Genomic DNA, 25,266 nt, shown 5'->3' with positions numbered 1-25,266 from the left:
GAAAACTCATCAGATAAAATATTACAGTGATAGTGATGAATAATGAAGAGACAGAGTTAAACATGTGGCTGTTAGGTGAAATAACATTAGCGCAGTTAGCTAAGGCATTTGGGAAAATTAAACTGAAACTGGAGAGCAGCAACGTTCTGATGAACAGCACAAAACACTATATTCTTAACAGTATTATTCTTTGCGCTTTAGTTTTGTTTGACCATTTTTTCATCAGTAACAGTAGCTAGCTGTCTGGCTAACTAACTTTATTTTGATTACGTGTTTATGTTTCAGCTGTGCATGTATCATCTGCTGCTAGGTAACAGCTGATTGTTGATTCCGATCTCAAGATTTCCTAACATTAGATTAGATGCTGTAAGATAAGATTCCTAAATTAAGATAAAATTAGCTTTTTTAATACGAATTTGTAAAAAAAAAAGATCATCTTGACCTTTCAGATCTTAAGACAAATAGATAGGAAGTTTCTGTAATATGGCACCAGGTCTATGAGGTGCACATCTAAAAAGTTGTCTTCACTATGATATAGCCCCCCTAGGGTTATCATTTCTGCAGCCAAATTCAAGTTTGTCTGTACCGGCAATGAATAGAGAAGGATTCCAACAAACAGCAGCAATAAGATTAACATGATCAGGCCAATGAAGATCCACTTGAATCTTCGCCACACAATGAACTTCAGGGTCTTGCATGGGTTGGTGAACCAGAAGAATGAAGTTTCAGGTCGGCTAAAATGTGCAAAAGAAAGAAAATGTGATAACTGTATATTATAACATATCAGCATATCATCTCTGTCCACAGAAAAACATGTATTACCAAAGCAGTAACTTTACAGTAGAAGGAAAAAGTGTTCTTTTAATGTAAGTTAATGTGGGTAGGTTTTATTCCAGGTCATTTTGGAGCATTTCTATTGGTCCATTCATCATCAAAATTTCAAACAATGTAAAGGATAGCTGGCATGTTTAAATCATGTAGAAAAAAAAAATCAAAAATGGAGATACATTTTTTTGGACAGTGATGATATGTTTTATCTCAATTTTTGCACAGTTATGCTTATTGTATTACTTGGGAGAATTCAGTTTTGGGTTCATGTTGGGTTCTTCTCTGCCTTTTCCTGCTGGCCTCTCCTCTGCTTCTTTCTCATTCACTATCTCCAGTGTCATCTCCACTTTCCCCTAAAAATGGTATTTCCATAGTCAATTCAAAATAGTACAGTATATAATAGTACAAGTATATAACGAATTTTAAATCAATTACATTCACACTACCCAGCCTAAATGAAGGGAAAAATGAAATATAATGTTCATCACTGTATAAACATATTGTAAACTCAGTACTCTGCAAATGTCAGCCACCTTTCATTTCTTTAATTTCTAGTCAAAGTGGCCACAAAGTACGTTACTAATTTTGAAAATAATTTTTACTTGCCTAAACAACTAAATACAATATCAATTTTATTAGTATGTAGTGTGTCGACGCTTTGCCTGTATTACAGCTTCCACTCTTTGCAGAAGACTTGCTTTTGGTTGTTCACAGAAATCTGCTGCGATTTTTTTCACACCTCCAAAGTTCACTCTCAGAAGTTGGCTGCATTTTCTGCTTCTCACAATCCAAGTAATTCCAAACACATTCAGGACTCTGGGGTGGACTCTGGGGTGGTCAGTATGTCTTAATCTTCTCCGCAGTGTTCTTGGTGTTGTTATCTTGCTGCAGAATCAACTAGCAAATTTTCCAGAGGGCACTGCATGATGCACTAACATTTGATTGTACTTATCTGCATTCATGATGCCTTCAATCAAAACCAAATGACCAACTTCATAGGCATCCACAAACTTACACTGATTCTCCACCATGCTGGACTGATGGTTGTAGACATGGTTTGAAGAGTCTTTTACAGCTTCAGCAGCATACATACTGCCTTCTGTTACTTTCTAAGGCCTCACATTTAGCCTCATGAGTCCATAAAATCTTAATCCACATTTCAGGTGTCTAGTTTCAGTGTTCTAGTGCGATTTCTCTGCTTTTTGTTATTTTCCTTTCTCAGTGACGGCGCCTTGAGTTATAATGCAACACAAACTGTCACAAGCTGTAACTCATTAGTTTTAATATTGACAGCATAGACAAGTTAAAGTGGCAGTAGGGTATGGAAAAGTTAAGAGTAGAAAATTTAAATACTAATAGATTTGATATTATACTTAGTGATAAAGGGTTTGTGTAATTTTCTGTTAAATATGTTTCCCGTTTGTTTTGTTGAAAAACGAATAACTTAATGGCTGTTGTGACTGGAAAAAGAAAAGAGTGCTCTCTGACTTGCACAGTACTGTATGTACATATAAGTCCGTTTATATACATACAGCAAGCTCCTTTTTCCCATCTTTTTCAGTGTAGCAGGGCCACCATCCTCTGACCGACTTCTGGGCAAACAAGGACTTTGACTGGTCGAATTTCCGCAGTGATTTCGTCACATTTTCCAGCATTTTCAGGTTGCATGTCTCAGATGTTTTGGCAGGTGAAATGAGATGATGCAGATCCAGTTCAACGGTCCCTGTTACACAGTAATAAGTAAACATGTTCCACCACACAGCCAGGGCCAAACAGCTCATACACAAACAGTACATAAGATATCTTACCAAGATAATCATCCAGTGAGAATTTATCATTGTCCCATATCTGAATGATCAGCTGTGGTGGAATTCTAAACTCCGTTTTGTCCAGATTCCAGAAGTGTTCCTGGTTACAAAATACAACTTCTTAGCATTTTTTATGCAATTAAATTTATTTATCATGTACTAACACTTCATGTATGTTATTCTATATCAAAGATCAGGACCCAGGGCACACAAAATGTACAAATTGTTTTTATACCAGCATTGCAGTAATTGTGGTAATAAAACTCAATGTGCTAAGCTACACATAAGGCTTTCGAAGGCTTTTTTCAGCCAATAAAATATTAATGTCATATTTCTTAAGATATTATTATTATATAATATTTTCATTCCATCTATGCAAGATTTACACACTATGAGATCTTCACATAAAACAAACATGTTCTGATGAGGGTAGAGCATGCGCACCTACTGAAAAGGTAGCTTTCACTTTTCATTGGTTATGCTGTGGAGGGTTGCCAGGTTTGTAGATTTCCCACCAAACTGAACTGGTTTGAAAATGCAGTCGCAGCAGAAAACTATAAAGTTTCAGGTTCTAGTGGATGACTAAACTTTTGGGGATCTAGGGACATTTTCTCAATTTTTTGCATATCCTCTTAAATTACCTTTAAAGGCACTTGTATATAACATGATACTTGTATGTTTCATATCAAAATGCTCCATTATCTTCATCGCTACTTTCCAAAACCACTGCAGCAGCTTCAGCAGCTATAAACTCTATGCATGCCATGTTTCTGTCCTTAGTGATTTCCTGAGTGTCCATTGCTCAGTTACACACACAAAATGTAAGCAGACACAATAATTCACCAATTACACATGGTGAGAGGCAGATGATGTGTATCTCAACCCCTCTTCATAGCTATATAACTCTGGATACGAATCACTTACAATCACGTGATGAGATGGAATTGAAAGGGCAACTCTACAGATTCAGAAAATGTTTGAACCATATTCCTGTGCGAAGACAGAAAAACATATACAGAACATCGAATTGGACACATGAACGTGTTCGTGGACCCCAGAAGGTTAAGCAAATTTTAAACTGGAGATTGTTGCTGGACCTGACAACCCTGCCCACCACAGAGAGCCCTAGAATACTGCAAGACCTGTAAGCTGTATGATAACCAGTGGTAACCAGTAAGTGATGTTTGAAGTTAATAAAACTAAAAACTGGAGCTTATAGTTCTCTAAAAATTGTTGGTAATTGCTGCAAAGAGTTTTGTTAGGAGGGATGAAATGCTGATTATAGAACTAATATGTAAATTAATATCTTACAATTTTCTTGAGGATGGAAGATGGCCAGAGAGCTGAGCATTTTACCAGAAACCACAAAATAGCTCAGAGTTTGAAAAGGAATGCAACTGACTCCAGTGCTGACTGATGACAGCAGAGCTAACAACCCACCAGACCCACTGAAACTTGAACCCAGGATGTAAACTTGCAAAACAAAGGAAGCAAACATGCCTTGGCTGATTAACCACATTTGGGATAAAAGGAAAGCTGGGTAAATTTTCAAATCTCGTTGAACATTAATTATATTATTCTTGCATATATAATTTTTCTGCAAACTATTACCAAAGGGGATGCACAATCATATCAGTATTGGCAGATACTGTTTAAAAATGTATCAGCATTTGATTGCTATTTCAAATCAATATTTGATGATGAATTTATTGTACCTTGAAAGAACTGACTGTCTGCATTACTTGTTTTACCGCATTCGTAACCCTACAAAAATAAACGTTATATTTCTCTGTAATGCTTCAGACCTTTTCCCAATTTCTACATTTTACAAATGGTTACATATCGCCATCAGTATCAGCCAACATGTGCTTGAAATATATTGGGTGTCAGCATAGGCCCACAATTCCCATATTGGTGCATCCTTAATTGCCACTTTTCCTAACAATTTAAATCACCTTTTTGGAAACAAGGCACAGCTGCTCTGCAGGCAGATATTCAAACTCAAAGACAAATCTCCAGTTGAAATTTCCATCACCATCAAGGGATCTATAGTGGACATCAGTCTTCTGCTTGTCCTCCTCCTTGCCTGGCATCCATCTGTGAATTACAAAACAAGTAAAAGTCTGTTAAAACTGCTATAAATTCTATATCTTGTCTTAGATACAAAGCACTAATGATGCATTCACGAAATGTATGTTTCTTTGTACCCCTTCACATAGATGTCACTCATACGCTCTCCAGTGATGCTAGTTTCATCCAAAATGACATTAGTGGTGTTCCAAATAATGACACGCAGAACGTATCTGGTGAAGGAAAGGATAAATGATAAATCTTTTGACCAGTACAAAATACTGATTCCTTAATCAGTCACTCTGATTGATCCTCACTTTTTAGGCTTGCGTGGGGATATATCAAAAGGAGGTCCAGGAAGTCCAAGGCTTTTGGGGAAAATATCAATCCACATTTGAAGACTCCCCTATAAAAATCAGTACAAACTGAGCTTACAGAATCATTTACATTATATTTATACATTTAAAATGTTCATTTCTTACTGACCTTTGAGATTTCGCCTAAATGACTTATGATTTCTGAGGAGTCAGTAAAGTGATGTCTGTTTCTTATGTTGTTGTCATGTTTAAAACAATACAGCTACCCCCTTGTGAATATATGTTGATTAACATGCTCATTACAATCGCATGAAATAATATGTAGTTACAGACAGAGTTGTGATCCCCCTGTGCTAAAAATTACAACGTGAAATGTGTGTAACTGTATGATTGAACAACCTGTTAAAGGACACTAATAGAGAATTCTGTAGAGAAGACTGTAGTCCATCTGTTTCTCTGCACAGTTTGTTAGCTCCTTTTACTCTGTTCTTCAACGGTTAAGACCCCCACAGGACCACCACGAAGCAGGTATTATTTGGGTGGTGGATCATTCTCAGCACTGCAGAGAAACTGCAGATAGGTTATGTTACACTGGTATGAGTGCATGAGTCCTTCTTCAGTGGACACAGGATGCTGCCCCCAAGATGCTGTTAGCTGGACATTTTTGGTTGGCGAACTATTCTCAATCCAGCAGTGATACTGAGGTGTTTAAAAACTCTTGCGGTACTGCTGTGTCTGATCCACTCATACTAGCACACTAGCACAACACACGCTAACACTACCATTGAAGAACAGGATAAAAGGGGGCTAACAAACTGTGCAGAGAAACTGTAGGTGAACTACAGTCTGTAATTGTAGAACTACAAAGTACACCTATATGGTAAATGGAGCTGATAGAACAGACATTGAGTGTACATACAAGGAGGTCTACTTAATGAAATGGCTGGTCTGTGCATACAAAGTATTTTACAACTGCTTGGAACGTGGCTCAGCCAATCAGATTTTAGAACTGAAATTATCCATTTTGTAATGGTGCTTGACAGCAGTTACACACCTGAGAAATAGTGGGCTGGAAGGTGCTGTACAGTGTTCTAGTTTCAACATGTTCTGGGACTAAGCCCTGTGTTCTGAGAACATGCAATGCTATCCGCTCACTGGCGGGACCCAGGTGCTGGTGAATTTCTTTGTTCCCCTCTACAAATATAAAACAAATTAATTAGCACAAGATTTTAAGTCTTGACAAAATCAACTGACACAAAAAGAAAAAATTAAATAAAAATCACCAAAATCAGAAAGGTGATGTTCTTGGCCACTGAAATGTAGAGTGCTTCCATTGTCTTCAGTTCTAGGAGGAGGTACTCCTTTCAGGCATGCATGGTGCTGAAGAATCTGGGACGGTTTCAGCTGATCCCGCCACTGGTTTGGCCCAGATCTATTTTGTGAATAGCACATTAGCTGGACTGGGATCTTATTCAGGAGAGCTCAAAAAACATACGGCAGAAGGTATTGCAATAAAGCAGGGGTGTCGAACTGAAGTTTTGGAGGGGCACAGCTTGCAGTTTTGTCTTGTTTGTGACACCCTGAATTCAGCTCATGAAGCTCTGTGTAAGTGATTTATCCATGATTCGCCCACAAATGTGTCTTTTTGTAGCACAGATATTCACAAGTATCTTTAGCCAAATCTGAGTTGAGTCTCTGGGATGCAAGTCTGAGTCTAGAGTCTTTAGTAAAGAATTTTAGTTCAGTCTTGTTATCAGCTTCATGCACTGCACTGGACAAAAGTACAGTTTTACATACATATATATAGTAATATATATAGCAATATATATAATTTATTTTTTTTCTCAAAAACATCTCCCCAATTTAGCTGTGTCTAATTCCACCCAATAGCTAGGCACTAGGACGGTGAAGGCTAGCACATGCTTCCTCCAAGTCATGTGAAGCCAGTTACCACATCTTTACAAACTGCCACTAATACAATGTCATTGGACAGCTAAACATGCTTGGAGGAGAACACAAATTGCCAGTTATGTTATGTCAGTTAACACACGTCTGTGCTGGGTAGCATCATGCTGAGAGATGAGAGAAGAGGGACGGCCATCATACTCACTCAGAGAGAGCAAGGCCAATTGTGCCTTCTTGAACTCTCAGCCACAGATGGCTGTGTTGGCAAAATTGGCAAAATTAAAGGATGGTTAAACATAAATGGCTAGAAGCATGTTTAATTGTTCATTTTTAGTCATTTCCCCCTATTCCTTGAGGACTCGCTTGCAGGTGCCCTGTAGCTTTTTCTTTAAATGGGAGAAATAAGAAGTGACCAGGTTCTCCTTAAACTGGCTCTAGTAGAATGCTAAACTCTGTAGTGCTATGACCCTCCAGGCCTAGAGTCTGACAGCCTTTTATTAAAGGATTCTCACATGCAGTATGTCTGAGGTAGACCACAGTAGGAGCCAAAGCGAGAGAGGAGTCGGTTCTCCAGGTCAATCACTGTTTCTCCTACTTTCTCGTCACGTGTGAGCAGGTCAAAATCATAGACAGAGATTTTCAGGTCTTTGTCTTGAGGAAGGAAGCATGGCATCTCAAACATCCTGTAGAAAAAGAATAATGAAAAGTGTGGTTATCTTTAATGAGATATAGGTCAAAGTCATGCATGAGCCTAAAGCTTTTGAAAATCACAACTCTACCTTCCAAACACTGGGTTTATGGTATTCGGTAAATAATTGTCTCGGTCATCAATAGTCTTCTTTCCCAAGGAAATCTTGATGTATGGGTCACACTACATGGAAAAAAAAAAACATTAGGCCAAATGCAAAGGAACTGTATGCTGCAGACATGAGGTGAGCGCAGTTTGATCTGTTATGCGTTGAAGTGCACAGCAGGGGCACTTAGCACAGTGCACATGGAAATACTCCAAAATAACTGGAGTTCCTCTGAGGTTTTCACTCTCTGTTTATAATTGAACAAATATTATGGAAGCTTCAAGCTATTACATGGAATATTTCTCATAATTTGTTTAGTGCCTTTGAATAGCTACCACTGGGCAGCTGTTTCAGGTTTCCAGATGTGGAAAATAAATAGCAGGATGTTCACTATTGTATCAACAGCTGTTGAGCTGCAGTCAAATTAGATGTTAGATGTGCATTCCTTTCACCTTGTGAAATGGCCATTAGGGAAGGCTGGTGAAGAAAAAAAATTCTCTGTGTTAGTGTAGTTAGCTTGCTTGGTAACATAAACAGCAATAAAACAAAATGAACACTATAATATCAGATAATTACAGTGCTGCACATTGATCTGTAGCAATAAATTGTACATACGGTCATACGCAAATTTTGAACACCAGTCTATGTTTTATTGATTTTTAAGTTAAAATAAGTAAACACGGGAAAACATGGAGAACATACTTAAATATGACAAACAATATAGAATGTGCCATAACCTTTGAAAATGCAACATTTAATGTTTTATTTATTTTTTAATAATAATTCAAATAAACAGTAATTAATTAAATCAGACCAGTGATTAAAATTCTAATTAAGAGTAATTGAAAACAGTGCATTAAAATGTACAGAAGTTCTTATTTTCAATAAACCATTGACAATGAGTGCCCAAGCTTTATCAAGCCAGCGAACTTGCCTACCATAAACAGAAAAAACACAAAGGTATAGATAACATTACAGTCTCCAGTTCTGACTGTGTATCATGCAGTCTCTTTATCATGTGTTTATTTAAAGCCAGTGAGGATGAAATAGAAAAATGTTGTGCTTAGACAGTGTTTCCTGCATTTTGGGGGTTACTTGTTGTTATATGAGAAGCTGTCTCTTCCGAAGTTGACAGGAAATTTGCTGGCAAATGCAAGTGTGACTGGCTCTTTAAACTGTTTGTTAGCCTACAGGACAGCCCTTAAAAGTGTCCTACATTTTTTTAATTATTTTTTTCCTGACTTTAACTTAGTTATTATGTTCGATAAAAGTGGTTAGCTTACAAGAACTCAAGCAGAGGCAAAGTGTAGCATTCATATTGTTTTACTAAAATTAAAGGCTTGGGGCAAAGCAGGATGTGTTTGTTACTGTGCCTTTAAGACTGATATATGTATAACCTTGTGTAGGTGGAATGGCTAAATATATGCAAATGTATTAGTTGGTTGTTTGTGAAATGTACTGCTATGTAATGTGTTTAACGCTGTGTTATATGTCACTGTGTTCAGTATTGTCTGTGTCTTTACTGTGATTGTATTTAGAACATTCTGCTTTGCCTATTTCTGTTTATCCCTATATGGTCATGTCTGTCACTTGTCACTTGTCATGCATAGGCTGAGCCTAATCTTGGCATCAGTCCAGCTATAAAACTGCATCAGCCCATTGTCTTACGGGCAGGCTAGGTGTCTGGTACCTGCGCACAAAGAATAAACTCAATTCTCCAGACATACTGCTGGTTCCCCTGGTTTGGGTTGGGGTTTGGATTCTTCATGTGGTGCCATGACCCGGACTGGACATCTCATCTCTATGCTGTAGGTGAGTGGCCATTTCAAAGCAAACCATAAAACCAGTAGTTTTTCCTCCTCTTGTTGACGGAACAGAGGGGAGGACCGCAGTAGTGTTGCTGTAAGCCCTTGGCCGGAGAAAAGTCTACCACACAGAGGGGTGGTAGGGAGGCACCTGATTGGTCTGATGATGTCATCATTGTCACATTTTATGAAAAGTTATGTCTACATACAGACTTATCTAGTTTGGACAAATGCTATCAAAAGAAAGTGCCTGTTCATTTAGGTAAAATATGGCCCCTAGATGAGAGGCTACATATGTCATTCTGGCAAACACGTAGTGAGCAAATTCCCAAAGTAGCGCTGACCTCTGCCCTGTACTGGGGTCTGTGCAAGTTTTATGGTTGTCCTGTGTCAATCAGCTCATGGGACAAGTTCTCATAGTTCTATTTTTTATGATTGAATTGGTCCAAATCTCTTGCAGATTGTGGCTTACTAAAGGTTGAACATGTCAAACTGATTGGTTTTCCTTGCCCAAATACCAAGCAGTATCTAATAATGCAGCATTCTCAGGTATTCAACACGTTCTGGAGGATTTTAATTAGACAAAGTGTGTTGTTTCCAGTATGGCCATTTCCAAAAGGGAATTTATTTCATTGGGTTGTAGATTATTGTGAAGGCAATAAATGTATCACAAAAAAAATGCATTTATGGTTAGCCTCATCTGATGCTCCAACAATGACTAGTACATTCTACAATATATAGATGACATTTTGATAGTCAATGATACTCAAATGCAGAGGAACATGAACATGATTTGTTAGATTACCCACATTCGTTAGAACACAAAGCATTCTTTTTTTTTAAGGCTCAGATTAATCAATCCTCTGTTAAGTATATAGGACAGCTGGTTTCACAGGTTTAGGAGTGAATTTTACCTGTCTGTTGTGCCACAGTACGTGCTATTTTATCACCTGATACATTAGCACAGCTGCAATCTTTTCTGAGATTGTGTAGTTACTGCCGACCTTGAATTGAAGATTATGCAACAACTATAACAACTATACAATCTAACTAAAACCAGAAAATCAGAGGACTGACTTTCAGCTTAATGATAAGCTTTTCATTCTCTTAAACCTGCATTATGCAGTACCCTAGGTCTAGTGAACATGGGACTACTGTTCAACTTGTATGTTTCAGAATCTCTAGACATTGTGTCTAGCTGTTTAAATCACAATTATGGTGACGAAGAGAGGTCTATGTTTTATTACTCTGCTAAAATAGACACAGTCATGTTTGGAATGTCACCTTGCCTGAGAGCAACCCAGGCATCCTGTGTGTTTTAGCTGTATCTAATATTGTTATGGATCAGGTTCACACTGAAATGTCCACACTGGGTTTCCTGTTTGCAGGATTGGTGGCAGGATTGGTTCAGTGACAGCACAAAGGTGGGGTAACTGGCTCGCTGGTTTTAACTGCCCCTAAGATAGTAATTAAAAGGTCACCTATAAATGTTATTTGCAGTCATTTGGTGGAATTGGAATATGATTCATCTGATCATGACTGGTAAATGCTAGTTTCTAGTTCTGTGTAAAGTATGTATGCTGAAATGCTTTTGCCAAATGCTAATGATGTGTTAAACGCTGATGGTTGTCGCAAACCAGTATGAAGAAATAGTTACACGTGGATTGCTGGATCATTATTCTGCACAACAAGCAGAACTGGTAACACTCATTCGTGCCTGTGTTCTTGCTAACAATTTTAAAAGCTAATGTCTTGTCACAGCAAAATTCACAATTACGGCTTGTTATGAAAGTTGCAGACATACATGTTATGCCTGATATTCTGTTGCTGTACTTTCAGACTTCATCTGAAGCTGTTGCTCAGAAACAGTTGTTGGATGCATAAGAACTTACAAAGGGAGGTCACCCTATTGTCTGAGGACAAAAGGTTAAGGTCCATAACACTCAGCCATTAGGGCCAAAATGGGAAGGTTCATATCAAGTCTTTCTTACCACATTCTCTATTCTAAAATGTCAAGGAAAAAAATGGATACATGTGAGCCATACCAAGATGGTACCACCATCTGATGGTGATGGCTAGCACAGGGATAGAATGTGTGACTCTGGCTGGGAGATGCTCTGAGGAGGATCTGTAATGTCTAGGTCATGAGGGTTAACCTCAGGGTGAAGATTTTCCTAATTTCCCTTTGTGGCTAGCGTTCCCTTACTCCCACCAGAGGCCAAAACCCATGTAAGGTAGGGAAAGAAGGTATCCATTACAAAGGCTAAACCAAAAGTTACTTAAGGGGTATACGACACGGGTTGTATAATAAGAACATGATGCTGCAGCGGTGTCTGTGTGTTTTGTTTTCAGGATATACCCAGAGCAGATCTGAGACTGTGACGAATGTCCTCAGACTCTGAACTGTAAGCTGTTTGGACACATCAGCCCTTTCTCTCTCTGTTCTGGAGGAGAAGATGGCTACCACTGTGACAAGCTGCATAAAAATGGACTTTTTTTATAACTAAAAGGGAATAAAGGAGAATGAGACGTAGTTTTTATAAATATTCTGACAGTACCTTTGCAGGCATGATGGAGAATGTTTGTGACCATCCTGTGGGCACAAAATCACACCATAGGAGGTGATGGTTGTTTTGTTTGTCATGCTTAGCATCACCGCTTTTATGTGATCCTAATGTCTAATATTTCTGCACAAGCTTTATGTACAGATCATTCTACTTCTGAAACCATAAGAATAATAGTGCAAATGATGGTAGATGGTATAAGTGAAGATAACTGGCCATTGCCCATTGTTACTAATTACAACTTTATAACACATGAAGATTTCACTACAGCTTGTGATTATCGGGATAAATCTAGCTGGAATTTGAATGAGTGAACCACTTCCTTTGGGTTTCTATTGGGTTTGTGTAAACAAGGTTTATCCATCACTCCCAGTTGATTCATGGTGTGGTTCCGGTTACATGGCTGTAGTCATGCTTCCTATAACAGTCCATACCGATCCATGGACCACATTACAATCTCATGGACCTTTACATCATATGAAAAGAGAACTTGACATTTCCATAGCAGGTAAACAAACATGGAATGGTCACATTATAAAGGACTCTTGGTCCAGTATAGCGGAGACTGTAGGATGGGAAATATTTCCATTTGGAGGTGTTGTAGATGATTTACAGAAGATAATTTATTTGGTTTATTCCACACAGAAACTAGCTAATGAGACTAGTGAAGCTCTCCGCTTAGTAAATTATGAACTCTGTGCTTTATGGAAAGTAGTACTGGAAAATAGGAATGTTTTAGACTTGCTGACCATAGAAAAGGGAGGTGTATGTCACATCCTCAATACTTCCTGCTGCATCTATGTTCCAGATAAATATGAAAATATTGATAAATACGTTGCAGATCTTCATAGACTCATTCTGAACCCTGCTCTGGAAGGACCTCTTGATAAGATCTTTAACTGGGTTGGTAACATTTTTGGAGGTATGTTTTCTGGGATCTTACAGCAATTGCTCTGTTACGTATTTCCTTTTGAAGCACCAATTATAGTAGCTATTGTTATTTACTTTTGCCTCAAATTACTTTAGGTGTTTAATGACTAAACTACAACCGCGTAAGCATTTGTTATAAACATGGAAACACTTCATTTCCCAATTGCCTGCATGTGAACTGAAGGGAAAGAGGCCTGTCTTTAGGAGGTGTAGAAAGAGGGAAATACAGGCCTCTCTGCAAGAGGAAAAGATATATTGATTAGGATGCAAGAACATACATTTTATGGTATGTTCTAAGGGGGGAATGAGAAAATGTACTGCTATGTAATGTATTTAGTGCTGTGTTATATGTCACTGTGTTCAGTATTGTCTGTGTCTCTACAGTGATTGTATTTAGAACATTCTGCTTTGCCTATTTTTGTTTATATGGTCATGTCTGTCACAACTGTCACTTGTCACGTATAGGCTGAGCCTAATCTTGGCATCAGTCCAGCTATAAAAGAACATTAGCCCATTGCCTTACGGGCTGGCTAGGTGTCTGGTACCTGCGCACAAAGAATAAACTCACATCACAAAACCAATTCATTCAAAATGGGTTTTTTACAGTGTAGTTTCCATATATGGACTGTAGGGGTGCGGGAAAAACTCGATTCTTAGATGCATCACGCGCACGTGAACGATTCTGAATTGATTCGTAAATGTCAAAAAACGATTTTCTAAATATTTAATTTCTAATGTAATGTTGACGTAACGCAAAAGGCGGAACTTGGAAGTGCGGAAGTGCAGCGCCCAGACAGTCTGTGGCGGCACATAACAAAAACACAAGTGGAAGAGCGAGAAATCCGACGGGCTCCCTCTGCATTAAAGCCAGGTTAGATCAGGAATCACAACCCAAATGTTAACATTTTGTTACCTGGGGAGCCACAACATTTAATGTCCAGTATGTCTCAGTGTGTGCTGATGTTCTAGTATAGGCTAAACAATATAAACGAAAAAACACAGATTTACTTCAGTCTGCTTTAAGCTTTAGCTATAGCTGCTTTCCTCTCATCTCCGCCAGAAAACTTTTCCTCAGAAGTAGATCAGTTTCTTGTAAAATGTCTCTCAACGACTGTTTTACGAGGCTGAAGTCACTTCTTATTCTCCAGCTTCTTGTTCTTTTACCCGTTCCACCTTAAATTCTAACTGAGGCGCCGAATGTAAATGGGGCACCATTTAAGGTGGAACGGGAGAATTCGAAAGAGAAGCTGACTTCAGCTTCGCCACTTTTTAGTGTGTGACAGCCTCTCGTTGCAGATTTAACGTACCAGGAAACCAACTGCGCTGCTTATAAATGCGAATAACGCATCGCTGCTATGTGACCTGCAGTCTGTACGCCAGTTCTCAGTCGTTGCGAAACAGGGCTTTCGCGCAATGTTGCACACGTCCCGTCTCAGGGATACTTTACTGACGCAGCGATCCCCCCAGTCTCTACAACGAGACCAAAACCAAAGTTATAAAATCACTAAAGAAAATAGCTGTAGAACAGCTGTAACATGTGCTGCGTGGACATCCACTGCCACTGGATCTTATTTCACCGTAACTGCGCATTTTATCGCAGATGAGTAGCAGCAGCTTCTCGTGCTCCAAACAAGAGCACTGAATGAGAGCCTTCTAGTTCACTTGCCACATCACTTCCATTTGTTTTCGCATCGCAGCCCTCTGAATCGTAATCGAAACGAATCGTGAGGTGCCTAGAGATTCCCACCCCTAATGGACTGTATGGACTGGGAAGTGAATATCATGTTTTGAAACTTGTCTCCTCTATTTGACTGGTTCTCAATTCAGTAGTGTTTCAGAGTTATCAAGGAGAGTTTTTGTTTGTGTTTTTATGTGGGGTGTTCGTGACTGATGAGGTTGATGTAAAACTATGCCTGCTGACAAAATTGCTTTTCAAGGATAAACACAGTTTTACTGATTTACTGATCTATTGATTGAGGATGTGGTAAAAAACTTACCAAACCATTGTTGTCTTTGGGTTGCAGGTCAATTCCTCTGATCACATAAATTCTGACCACACACTCCTGTGGGCCACTGTCTGGTAACTCTCTGAACTGCCGTGGAGGAGAAGGTATGGCCGGATCATCTGAGAGCGGATAGACTTTAAAGGCGCCCTGAAAACAAATTTAAAAACCACACTGTGTTTTACCCTGTCATTCATTCTTCTGTGAAGAACATTTAATTTTCTGGGAGTTCATTGACCACTGCTCTCATTGTCTTAGTAGAAGGGGGCTCTAGGGGAAAGGAGGAGTAGAAGGGTGTGGCCCTTCTGTGGTGGTGGAGAGCTCAACTCTGGCTGCTGGGGAGTACGGCTCTGTTAGACTTTTTAAACTTGTTTAGACTAAAACAGCAGATACAGTCACAAAATCACGAGCATATGCTGGCCATCATTTTGTTAATGTAGTTTAATGTAGACATTGTATGATTCTCTTTGAAAGTACTTTTTGTGTACAACATAATGCAAATTTCTGCTAGCCTTTTCCAATAACATCAGGCATGAATCAACACGATTATTATTATTAAGCTTTATGCACAGCTTATTCTAGTAAAGACAAAATACTGTCCAATATCATCTGCAGAAAGACACCAACTGAAAAGTGTCTGCTGAATAAGCTATAAAATACAGCTCAAGGTTTAGTACGACAGCAACCAGTTTGGTTAAAACTAACCCCCTTTTTCCCTCCATTCTATGAAAAAACAGCAAGTTTTCACGAACAAGCTTTCATGTTTTCACGAGTTTCCTGCTCATAGTGATCTCCACCTGCAAACACACGTACAACAATCCAGTAACGCATGTAATGTAATGTAATGTTTGCGATATGTGACGTCACTGCGTAACATTATCCTGTTCATCAGAATTATCCATATGTGAAATGGCAGCGGTGACACTGAAAATATGAAGGCTAAGTGGTCATGGTTATTCAAGTGGGGCGGGACACTTGCCTGAAGTGAGTCGTGTACTAAATCCTAACAGCCTGCAGAATAATCCGTTTTATACGTAAAAGGGAAAAGCAGCAGACACTTCACATTTTACAATTTCTCATATGGTAAATACTAGGGGTGCGGAAAAAACTTGATTCTTAGACGCATCGCGATGCGGAACGATTCTGAATTGATTCACAAATGTGAAAAATCGATTTTCTAAATATTTAATTTATAATGTAATGTTGACGTAACGCAAAAGGCGGAACTTGGAAGTGCGGAAGTGCAGCGCCCGGACAGTCTGTGGCGGCACATAACAAAAACACAGCAGAATGAGTGAGAAATCCGACCGGCACCCTCTGCATTAAAAGCCAGGTTAGATCAGGAATCACAACCCAAATGTTAAGAAGAGACATGTTGTCCTTTCAACAAAAATCAAACCAGGTTGGGAGCCACAACATTTAATGTCCAGTATGTCTCAGTATGTGATAATGTCCTAGTATAGGCTAAACAATATAAACGAAAACGCAGATTTACTTTAGTCTGCTTTAAGCTCCGCCTACAGCCGCTTTCCTCCCATCCACGCCAGAAAACTTTTCCTCAAAACTAGGACAGTTTCTTGTGAAATGTCTCTCAACATTCGGCTGTCTTACGAGGCTGAAGTCACTTCTCATTCTCGTTCGAATTTACCCGTTCCACCTTAAATTCTAACTGAGGCGCCGAATGTAAATGCGGCACCATTTAAGGTGGAACGGGACAAATCGAAAGAGAAGCTGACTTCAGCTTCGCCACTTTTTAGTGTGTGACAGTCTCTCATTGCAGATTTGACGTGCCAGAAAACCAACTGCGCTGCTTATAAATGCAAATAACGCATCGTTGCTAGGTGACCTGCAGTCTGCATGCCGGTTCTCAGTCGTTGCGAAACAGGGCTTTCGCGCTATGTTGCACACGTCCCGTCTAGAAGATATTGTACTGACACACAGCACTAAAGAAAACGGGTAGAATAGCTGTAACATATGCTGCGTGGACATCCATTACCACTGGATCTTATTTCACCGTAACTGCGCATTTTATCGCAGATGAGGGCAGCAGCGTCTCGTGCTCCAAACAAGAGCACTGAATGAGAGCCTTCTAGTTCACTTGCCACATCACTTCCATTTGTTATATAAAATAGAACAATGTTAATATAAAAAAAGATATTGTAAGTAAATTCATTATGGATCATTACAAATACTTTGCTTTAAAAGTTCCAAGTCACTTTAAATAACAATAACACCGAGTCACTTAGTCACTTTAAAATGTATATTGTCTCTATATTCTGTGTATATTTTGTGTATATTTAATATATTTCAGTTGGTTTTTCTTGTATTTTTATTTTTACTTATTTACTTTCTGTAGAGTGATTACCTGTGCCTCACCACACGCATTTAATTGCATAAATGTCCTGGCAAATGACAAATAAACTTAGAACTTGAACTCGAAACTTGAGCTCACACAGTGAGAAAATATAAATGCTATATAGAAAAAAAAGATGCAATGAGAAGTAACGCATATGTGAACTTGCAAGGAAAATGCAGTGTCTCCTTTAAAGTGCCTGCTCTTCAAAATCTGTATTGGTTCATTTGTCATGAACTGTTCACCCTATGTAAAAGACAGCTTTATTCTCAAATCATGTAAATAAGTTGAAAATAAAATAATGAAAAATGCAGGGTTTTTTAATATAAAAAGGTAAGATTTTACCTTAAACTCTCCCACAACAGTGGGATCATCGTCACCATTCTCGTTCTGGCCTCGGTACAGTTTGAATGTGTTACAGAAATCAGTCAGCCCCTTATACTCAACTACGTCTTCAAGTTCACAACTGAACACCTGAACACATACAAGGATATGCACATTAAAACAATACACGAAGGTGATTTTCCATAAAACTGAATTATCAAAATAAGTTTGTGGATCTTATTTTCTTGACCAAATATTGGTTTTAGAATTATGGCCTGTGTAATATTGTCTCCTGCTATTACATACTGGCTTAGTTAATTCTGTTTTACTCTACACAAACCACTCCTTTAACAAAGATAAATATTTAATGTACAGTGACTTGAGCTTACTTTCAGGGTGTCATATGCTTTCTGAAGGTATGGCCCACATTTCTCATGTTCTCCGATGGAAGCATAAAACTTACTCCACCAATCAATCATCTCTGTCTCCTGTAAGAAAAATGTAAGATTATAAATGTAAGATTTATAATAATAAATAAAAGTTTAACTTGCCTCTATAGTAGATCATTGAAATGCCAAAAAACCTCACCTTCTCTTGCTGTCGAGTTTGATGCCATGCACAGAAAAAAGACAGTTAGCTAAGTGAGCAAAATATACATGGCCACTGTTGGAACAAAACCTTGTACCTCAAAAAATTGCATCTTTTCAGGAGACAGGAAAAGACATTTCTAAGATAATAATATTTTATTCCAAGTAATACTGAAGCAACTGTACTGCTGTTAAAAAAGGCCAATAACTAAGATACCAGGTTTTGATCCAACACTAATGATATACAGACACAGAACTTTGAAAGCAGAGCAGACTTTAAATTACTAGAATTACTCCACATAACCCAAAAAAGTACAACAGTACAACAAATCAGCAGGACGTTGTGCTAAAGGCAAGGAAACTGACTCATTGCTAAAGATTGGCTGAAGATTAGAGTGATTATTCACATTTGTTATCAATCAACAGTGAATTTTGGGGTAAAAAAAGAAGTCGTGTTTTAATTTCTCATTATCAGGAATCAGGGAACATTTTAAAGGGCCATTCCGGCCTAAAACTAGCAATTATTACGTTTGTCACTGCCCGATTTGAACCAGAAACCCGATTTGGACTATGTATGTGCGAAAGTGTACGTCAACCAACCTGATTTGGACTACACATGTGCAGGAACATTGTAAGACGCTATCTGAAGTGATACACCTTTGCTGCACATGTGTAGTCCATATCGGGTTTCTGGTTCAAAACGGGTAGCAACAATGCTATTTCTTGTGTTAGGCAGTATTATGTAGCTCAGCGGTGTGCCCCTGAGCCTCATCAGGTCGACAAACTTCACAATTTCATATTGTTTTCCTGTTTTCATTCATCAGTGTCCTCTCACTACAATACTGAGCATGCAATTCACAAATATGTCATACAGTCTTTGGGAATTCTTGTGGTGTTAACCCAGGGGTGTCAAACTCACCTATTTGCTTGAACTTGACACCTGCCATCCTTTCTTTGCTGCAAGTTCATTAATGCTTGGGCTCAATTTCTGAGCTGCTGAGCTGATGTTAGCTGTTTATATTGGTTGAACTGCAGCGGAAACGCAGCTAGTGAGTTTGGTGAAATGACTGGTGTGCAATTGTGTAGAATTTTGTATAGTTGAGGTGCAACCGCTTCCCATAGACTGTTGGTGGGGGTAGGGAGCCAAAGCTCACATTATGTTGCAGTGTATGCTGGGGACTGTAGTGCAGCGCATTGTGGAATGGGCTAATAATAACAGAAAATTAAAAAAAACTTCTGCGATCCGAAAAGGATTGTGTCGCAGGTCTAATCTGGCCCGTGGGCCTTGCGTTTGACACATGGGTGTTAACGAACGCTGACTGCTGGGTACTGATCTATAGGCCATACTAACATTAGCGTAACTCTTACCTTGCTCGTCAGGTCTATGTTCATGCAGCACAAATAGGATGCCAGAGACAGTTTTTTTACCCTTTCATCTAGAGAAAAGGAGCCAAACTGAGGTAGGACATCTAGAAAATGTACACTGATTTTCCCATTCTCTCCACTGCAGTGATGATTTGAAGACATTTATAGGGCTGAACGATTTGGAGAAAATATCTAATTGTGATTTTTCTGACAAACATTGCAACTGTATTTTTTTTATTTTGATTTCTTTTAAAGTAAAGCCAGGCAGCATAGTGCACAGTGCTGTCATCTCACAGAAAAAAGGGCCTGGATTCCATTCCCCGGCTGGGGGACCAGTGTCTACTCTGCGTGGAGTTTGCATGTTCTGCCCCTGTTTATGTGGATTTCCTTCCATAGTCCAAAGACATGCAATCAGGCAAACTGGAGATGCTAAATTCCATAAGTCCATAAGCAGAGCCTTATTTTAGCCACACCCCTGCATTTTAGAGCAGGAAGTGAGACTGCATCCCTGTCTTTCATGGCCCCATGGTAAGCAGTTAGATCCCATTGCTTTGAAGTAAATGTGTCCCAAAGTCCAAAAATCAGCATGTAACATTTAGAACTGCCACTACTGAAACATATATTTTCGTCAATTAAGTAAATCTTTTTGTGTTTTAATGAAAAATATTATGATTTTATGTTTGTACAACTATTCAAAGATGTGTTCGCTAGTCATGTACTGGCTAGGATTTTTGAATTATGCCCAAAATTAGCTAAAATTGTCAGTACTAACACAGCCATTAAATATTTGACAATGTTTCGGAGGTGTTAATTTTGTATTGGTTGTGACAAAATGCAAAGTTCAGTCATTGTTCTAATAAAGTAAACATAATTAAGGTACAGTGTCACTTAAAGCAAAAGGGTTTTCGTCTAAGGTTGAAATCAGTTAAAAGTCCAAAATGGGGTTTCAACTCTGACCTTGAACCAATTTAGTAGAATGATCCATAAACAGCACACGGTTTGGTTGATTTTGATCTACAGGCTCCATGTTATTAGGTTTAAATTTTGGCAATTAAAAGTTAAGCCAACATTGTTGATAATATAGACTATGATTAAAATTCAAATTGTGATTTTGATATAAAAATGATTTATCTTTCAGCTTTAGACAGTTACCACTATTATACAGTTACTAGCTATAAAATCTGTTCTCTGGCTTATTTCTGTAATTGCCAAAGAAAAAAAAAAAACTTTTTAGACAGCCTACCACTAAAAAATCCAACCCAAGGCAATTTTAAAAGCTTTTTAAAAGTTCCTTCCACCTTCAAGATATATCATCAGAAGGAGGTTTTCCTAGTCTTTAAACCATAAAATTTCTAGAGACTACTGTAGCACCCCTTTAGGATGCAAGTAAGCATGTTTGTAATAAATGTAGTGATGGTTAAATGTTTCATTTTGGCCGGAGTGTCCCTTTATGCAAAATTTTAGATTTTCTACTTAGTTTGCTAACAGTATTTATGCCATACATACACAGAGTGGAATGGACGGGGCCATTTTGCCAACAGCTGCTGAGATGCCATACATAAACTGAAAGTCACAACACTTACAGTGAAAAAAAGCTTATATACATGGATGCAATAGAGCCAGCTCAGAAATCATATTTTGTTCCAAATTATTGCAAAGTTTAACCGTGTATACTCTACCTGTGTTTCGAGAAGAGGCCTTTCCTCGATGTTTATGTGGAGCTCCTGACGAGCAGCTGCCATCAAAGCCACTTCAGAAAAAGAAAATTTGTTTTCAGCATAAAAGTGACTGGCAATAACTCACAGCAAAGTACGACAACCCTGATGCTCAGACTTTATTTACAAGTCTGGAAGTGTGGAATGCATTATTCTAATTCTTATTATTTGCATTATGTTATTTGAATACCCATTCTCCAAACAACCCTTATCAAAACCTCTATAGTATTTATGTTTTATAATTAACCATCATTTTAAGTATGTCCATTGCTGCAGTTCAAAAAATATCTGTTTCAAAATATATACAGTTCATAATATATTGGTAGCCAAGACCAAGATGGCGGCGTGTGTGCATCGCAAGGCTCAGCATCTCACCAGTTTAAGCAAAATAGTGTTTATTTACCTAAAAATCTCTTGCGTTTTTACTCAACTCACTTGTTTTTACTCAACTCAACTTGTGCAAACTTCAGATACGTCTGACAGACACTGCTTGATATTAATCATCGCTGCACAAACATCATTTTGGACCTTCTATTTGACTTCAGCCAGCTACCCCGAGACCAAAATAGCCATTCATACCGACCAGAAGAGCCCTGCGCCAGCGTCAAGACCGTAAACAAAGACGGGGTAGGCGCGGAGGTGTAAGTGCTAAGCTAAGGCTAAACCCACACCAGCCAGTGCTACCTAGGGTCTTCCTCACCAATGTGCAGTCTCTTTGGATGACGTTTACACCAGTGTGGCTAATGCCTACAAAGTCACACCCCTCCCCCACCTGGGACAGTCTGACCACCTCTCTTTGTTCCTGCTCCCCAAATACACCCCAGTCATCAAACGTGTGAAACCCACAACAAGATCTGTGAAGATCTGGATGGAAGGGGCTGACTCCTTTCTTCAGCGCCAGTTCCAGCACACAGACTGGAATGTATTTGCAGCCCAGGCCACCACAGACTCTCATACCAACATTGACATTTACACCAACTCTGTCCTGGAACATATCAACAGCTGTGTGGACAGAGTGACAACTCTCAAAATAATAAAAACCTTCCCTAACCAGAAGCCCTGAATGAACAGAGAGGTTCGTCTCTTGCTCAAAGCAAGAGATGCTGCCTTCAGGTCTGGAGATCAGGAGGCTTTCACCTCCACACTGTACTGACCCACCTGGACTGTCAAAACTATTAGGTCAGAATGCTGTTTATTGACTTCAGTTCAGCATTTAACACAGTGATCCCCTCCAAGCTGATCTTAAAGCTTAGCCAGCTTGGTATGAGCACATCTCTGTGCAATTGGATTCTGGACCTTCTGACTGACAGACCTCAGTCTGTTAACTTAGACAAACTCCTTTCTTCCCCCCATCACCCTGAACACCGGCATGCCACAAGACTGTGTGCTCAGCCCTCTTCTGTACTCCCTGTTCATTCATGACTGTGTTCCTGTTTATGGATCTAACTCCATAATCAAGTTCGCAGATTACACCACGGTGATATGTCTGATCAGAGGTGACAATGAGATGGCCTACAGGGATGAGGTGCAGCACCTGGCGGCATGGTGTGAGGATAACAAACGCTTAAAACCCAGAAAACCAAGGAGATCATAGTGGACTTCAGGAGGGGTAGGAGCCAGACACACTCCCCCATCAACGGAGCTGAGGTAGAGCGCGTGTCTGACTTCAAGTTCCTTGGTATCCACATCTCTGATGATCTCACCCGGTCCCTAAACTCCTCCATCATGGTCAATAAGGTGCAACAGCGTCTTTACTTCCTACGGAGCCTCAAGAAAGCTCACCTGTGTCCTGGGATACTGGTGAACTTACTGCTGTACCACTGAGAGCATACTCACAAACTGCATCTCAGTGTAGTTCGGCAACTGCTCCGCATCTGACCGCAAAACGCTCCAGCAGGTGGTGAAAACTGCCCAACGCATCACAGGTGCCCAGTTACCATCCGTTAAGAACAAATAATATTGTATTTTGCAATTCTGGTTAGATGCTAACTGCATTTCATTGGTTCTGTACCTGCACTCTGCACAATGACAATAAAGTTGAATCTAATCTAATCTAATCTAATCTTATCTAATCCACTAGATAACAAACATGTGAACCACAAATGAACTAAAATCAGGCATGTAGTCTATCAAGTGGTACCAAAGTGATAAGTGATACTTATATACACTATATGGCTAAAAGTATGTGGACACCCCTTCTAATGAGTTCACCCATTGCTAACAGTTGTATAACATCCGGCACACAGACAAACACAGACAGCAGAGTGGGTCATAGTGAAGAACTCAGTGATTTTAAACATGGCACTGTCATCGGATGCCACCTCTGCCACAAGTCTGCCCTGCTAGATCTGTCCTGGGCAACTGTAAGTGCTATTATTTCAAAATGGGAGCATCCAGGAGCCACAACAGCTCAGCAACAAAACAATGCAACACCCAAACTCACAGAGTGGGCCTGACAAATGCTGAGCGCATAGTGCAAAAAAATCCTCTGTTGTATCACTCATTACAGAGTTTTAAATTGCCTATGGTAGCAACCTCACCACAAGAACTGTGCATCGGGAGCTTCATGAAATGGGGTTCCATGACCAAGTAGCTACACACAAGCCTAGGATCACTATGTGCAACACAAAGTGCTAGCTGGAGTGGTGTAAAGTGGATTTTGCCATGCACATGGCTGACAAATGTACACTTCTAGATTTAGGGCAACGGTTTGGGAAAGGTCTTTTGCTGTGCCAGCATGACTGTGCCTCTGTGCACAAAGCGAGGTCCATAAAGACATGGTTTGATGAGTTTGGTAGGGGGGAACTCCAGTGGCCTGCACACAGCCCTGACCACAACCCCACTGAAAACTTTTGGGATTTATTGGAACTTTAATCGCAAAGCAATGCAAAGCAAAGCTTCACGACCAGCATCAGTGCCTGACCTCACAAATGCTCTTTTGACTGAGTGGACATACTCAGAGTGGAGGAAGGCAACTCCATATGAATGCCCCTGGTTTTGGAATGAGATGTCCAACAACCTCAAATAGGTGTGATGGTCAGGTGTCCACTTACTTTGGACATATAATGTATCAGACAATTCATCAAACTTCTTCACATTATTGAACAAACCTTGTATCAAAGACTTTGGACTGAACGTTTTTCAAATTACCATATAGACCAGTTTTAGGTGCTCCCACATGCGATTCCTGCAAAGCTTCAGTGAGTACCGCTTGGTGATTTGCCAGTGCCATTTAGAATAAAACATTAGTGTTTCACTTGAAATTATACTACCTTATAAAGATGCAAACATTATATAATGAAGTTCACTGCACAGTGCCTGAATTAAGACACAGTAAGTGACTCACTACAGGAAAGTATTCACATTCAACAAAGTAAGTGTGTATTAACATAGCACTAAGAGTTCAGTAAGTGAGAATGAACAAGAGACCACCTTTAGATGCCATAGCCACTTCAGCCACTACGCCATAGGGGTCACATCTGTATTCCTCCAGTGAGGCGATGGTGCACTGCCCTACCACGGGCTTTCTCCCAAAAGGTCGGTGATCAATGACTTTTAGCACAATCGGAGGTGTGTACATCTCCTCTTTGGGTAAGAGCTTCAGGAGCAGGTAGAGAACACTTTAGTACATTGAGACTTAAAACCTAGAAATCAATTTGTGCCCAGGACAAAAATAGGATAACAACAATGTTCTTACTACTTTCAAAAGAAGGACGTTTCCAGAGAAATTGGGGCTTTTCTTCATGTTCTTGATAACTGCAGACTGAACTCTCTCTCCTCCACACTCCACAACCAAGCTGGGGGAAGTGACGGGTGCCAACTGATACGTCTTCATGTTACGCAAACCCCAGGCCAAAATCTGCACAAATCACAACAAGAGATAACCAATGTGCAGATG

At 39.4% G+C, this 25,266-nt stretch overlaps 1 protein-coding gene across 4 annotated transcripts in view; it reads right to left on the bottom strand.

Annotated features, from left to right (window-relative positions):
• The window catches only part of myof (myoferlin), a 90,268-nt gene that overhangs the window by 799 nt on the left and 64,203 nt on the right, over positions 1-25,266 (bottom strand). For 2 of the 4 annotated variants that reach the window (XM_036572285.1, XM_036572287.1), the window contains 18 exons: positions 25,066-25,227; positions 24,801-24,966; positions 21,333-21,403; positions 18,290-18,298; positions 18,091-18,189; positions 17,723-17,851; positions 15,019-15,174; positions 7,708-7,799; positions 7,441-7,611; positions 6,307-6,455; positions 6,078-6,217; positions 5,024-5,112; positions 4,844-4,939; positions 4,592-4,733; positions 2,637-2,736; positions 2,361-2,551; positions 1,072-1,181; positions 587-734 (listed from right to left, as the gene is read on the bottom strand). In XM_036572285.1, the coding sequence (XP_036428178.1) occupies positions 587-734; positions 1,072-1,181; positions 2,361-2,551; positions 2,637-2,736; positions 4,592-4,733; positions 4,844-4,939; positions 5,024-5,112; positions 6,078-6,217; positions 6,307-6,455; positions 7,441-7,611; positions 7,708-7,799; positions 15,019-15,174; positions 17,723-17,851; positions 18,091-18,189; positions 18,290-18,298; positions 21,333-21,403; positions 24,801-24,966; positions 25,066-25,227 (2,220 nt within the window). Of the gene's footprint in view, positions 1-586; positions 735-1,071; positions 1,182-2,360; positions 2,552-2,636; positions 2,737-4,591; positions 4,734-4,843; positions 4,940-5,023; positions 5,113-6,077; positions 6,218-6,306; positions 6,456-7,440; positions 7,612-7,707; positions 7,800-15,018; positions 15,175-17,722; positions 17,852-18,090; positions 18,190-18,289; positions 18,299-21,159; positions 21,217-21,332; positions 21,404-24,800; positions 24,967-25,065; positions 25,228-25,266 lie in introns of all 4 variants that reach the window. The other 2 variants (XM_036572284.1, XM_036572286.1) reach the window with 2 other exon arrangements.

This window comes from Colossoma macropomum, unplaced genomic scaffold (assembly GCF_904425465.1).
Source record: "Colossoma macropomum unplaced genomic scaffold, Colossoma_macropomum, whole genome shotgun sequence".
Lineage (NCBI taxonomy): Eukaryota > Metazoa > Chordata > Actinopteri > Characiformes > Serrasalmidae > Colossoma > Colossoma macropomum.
The sequence above is the reverse complement of the archived record's forward strand: the minus strand, read 5'-3'. Positions and strand labels throughout refer to the sequence as shown.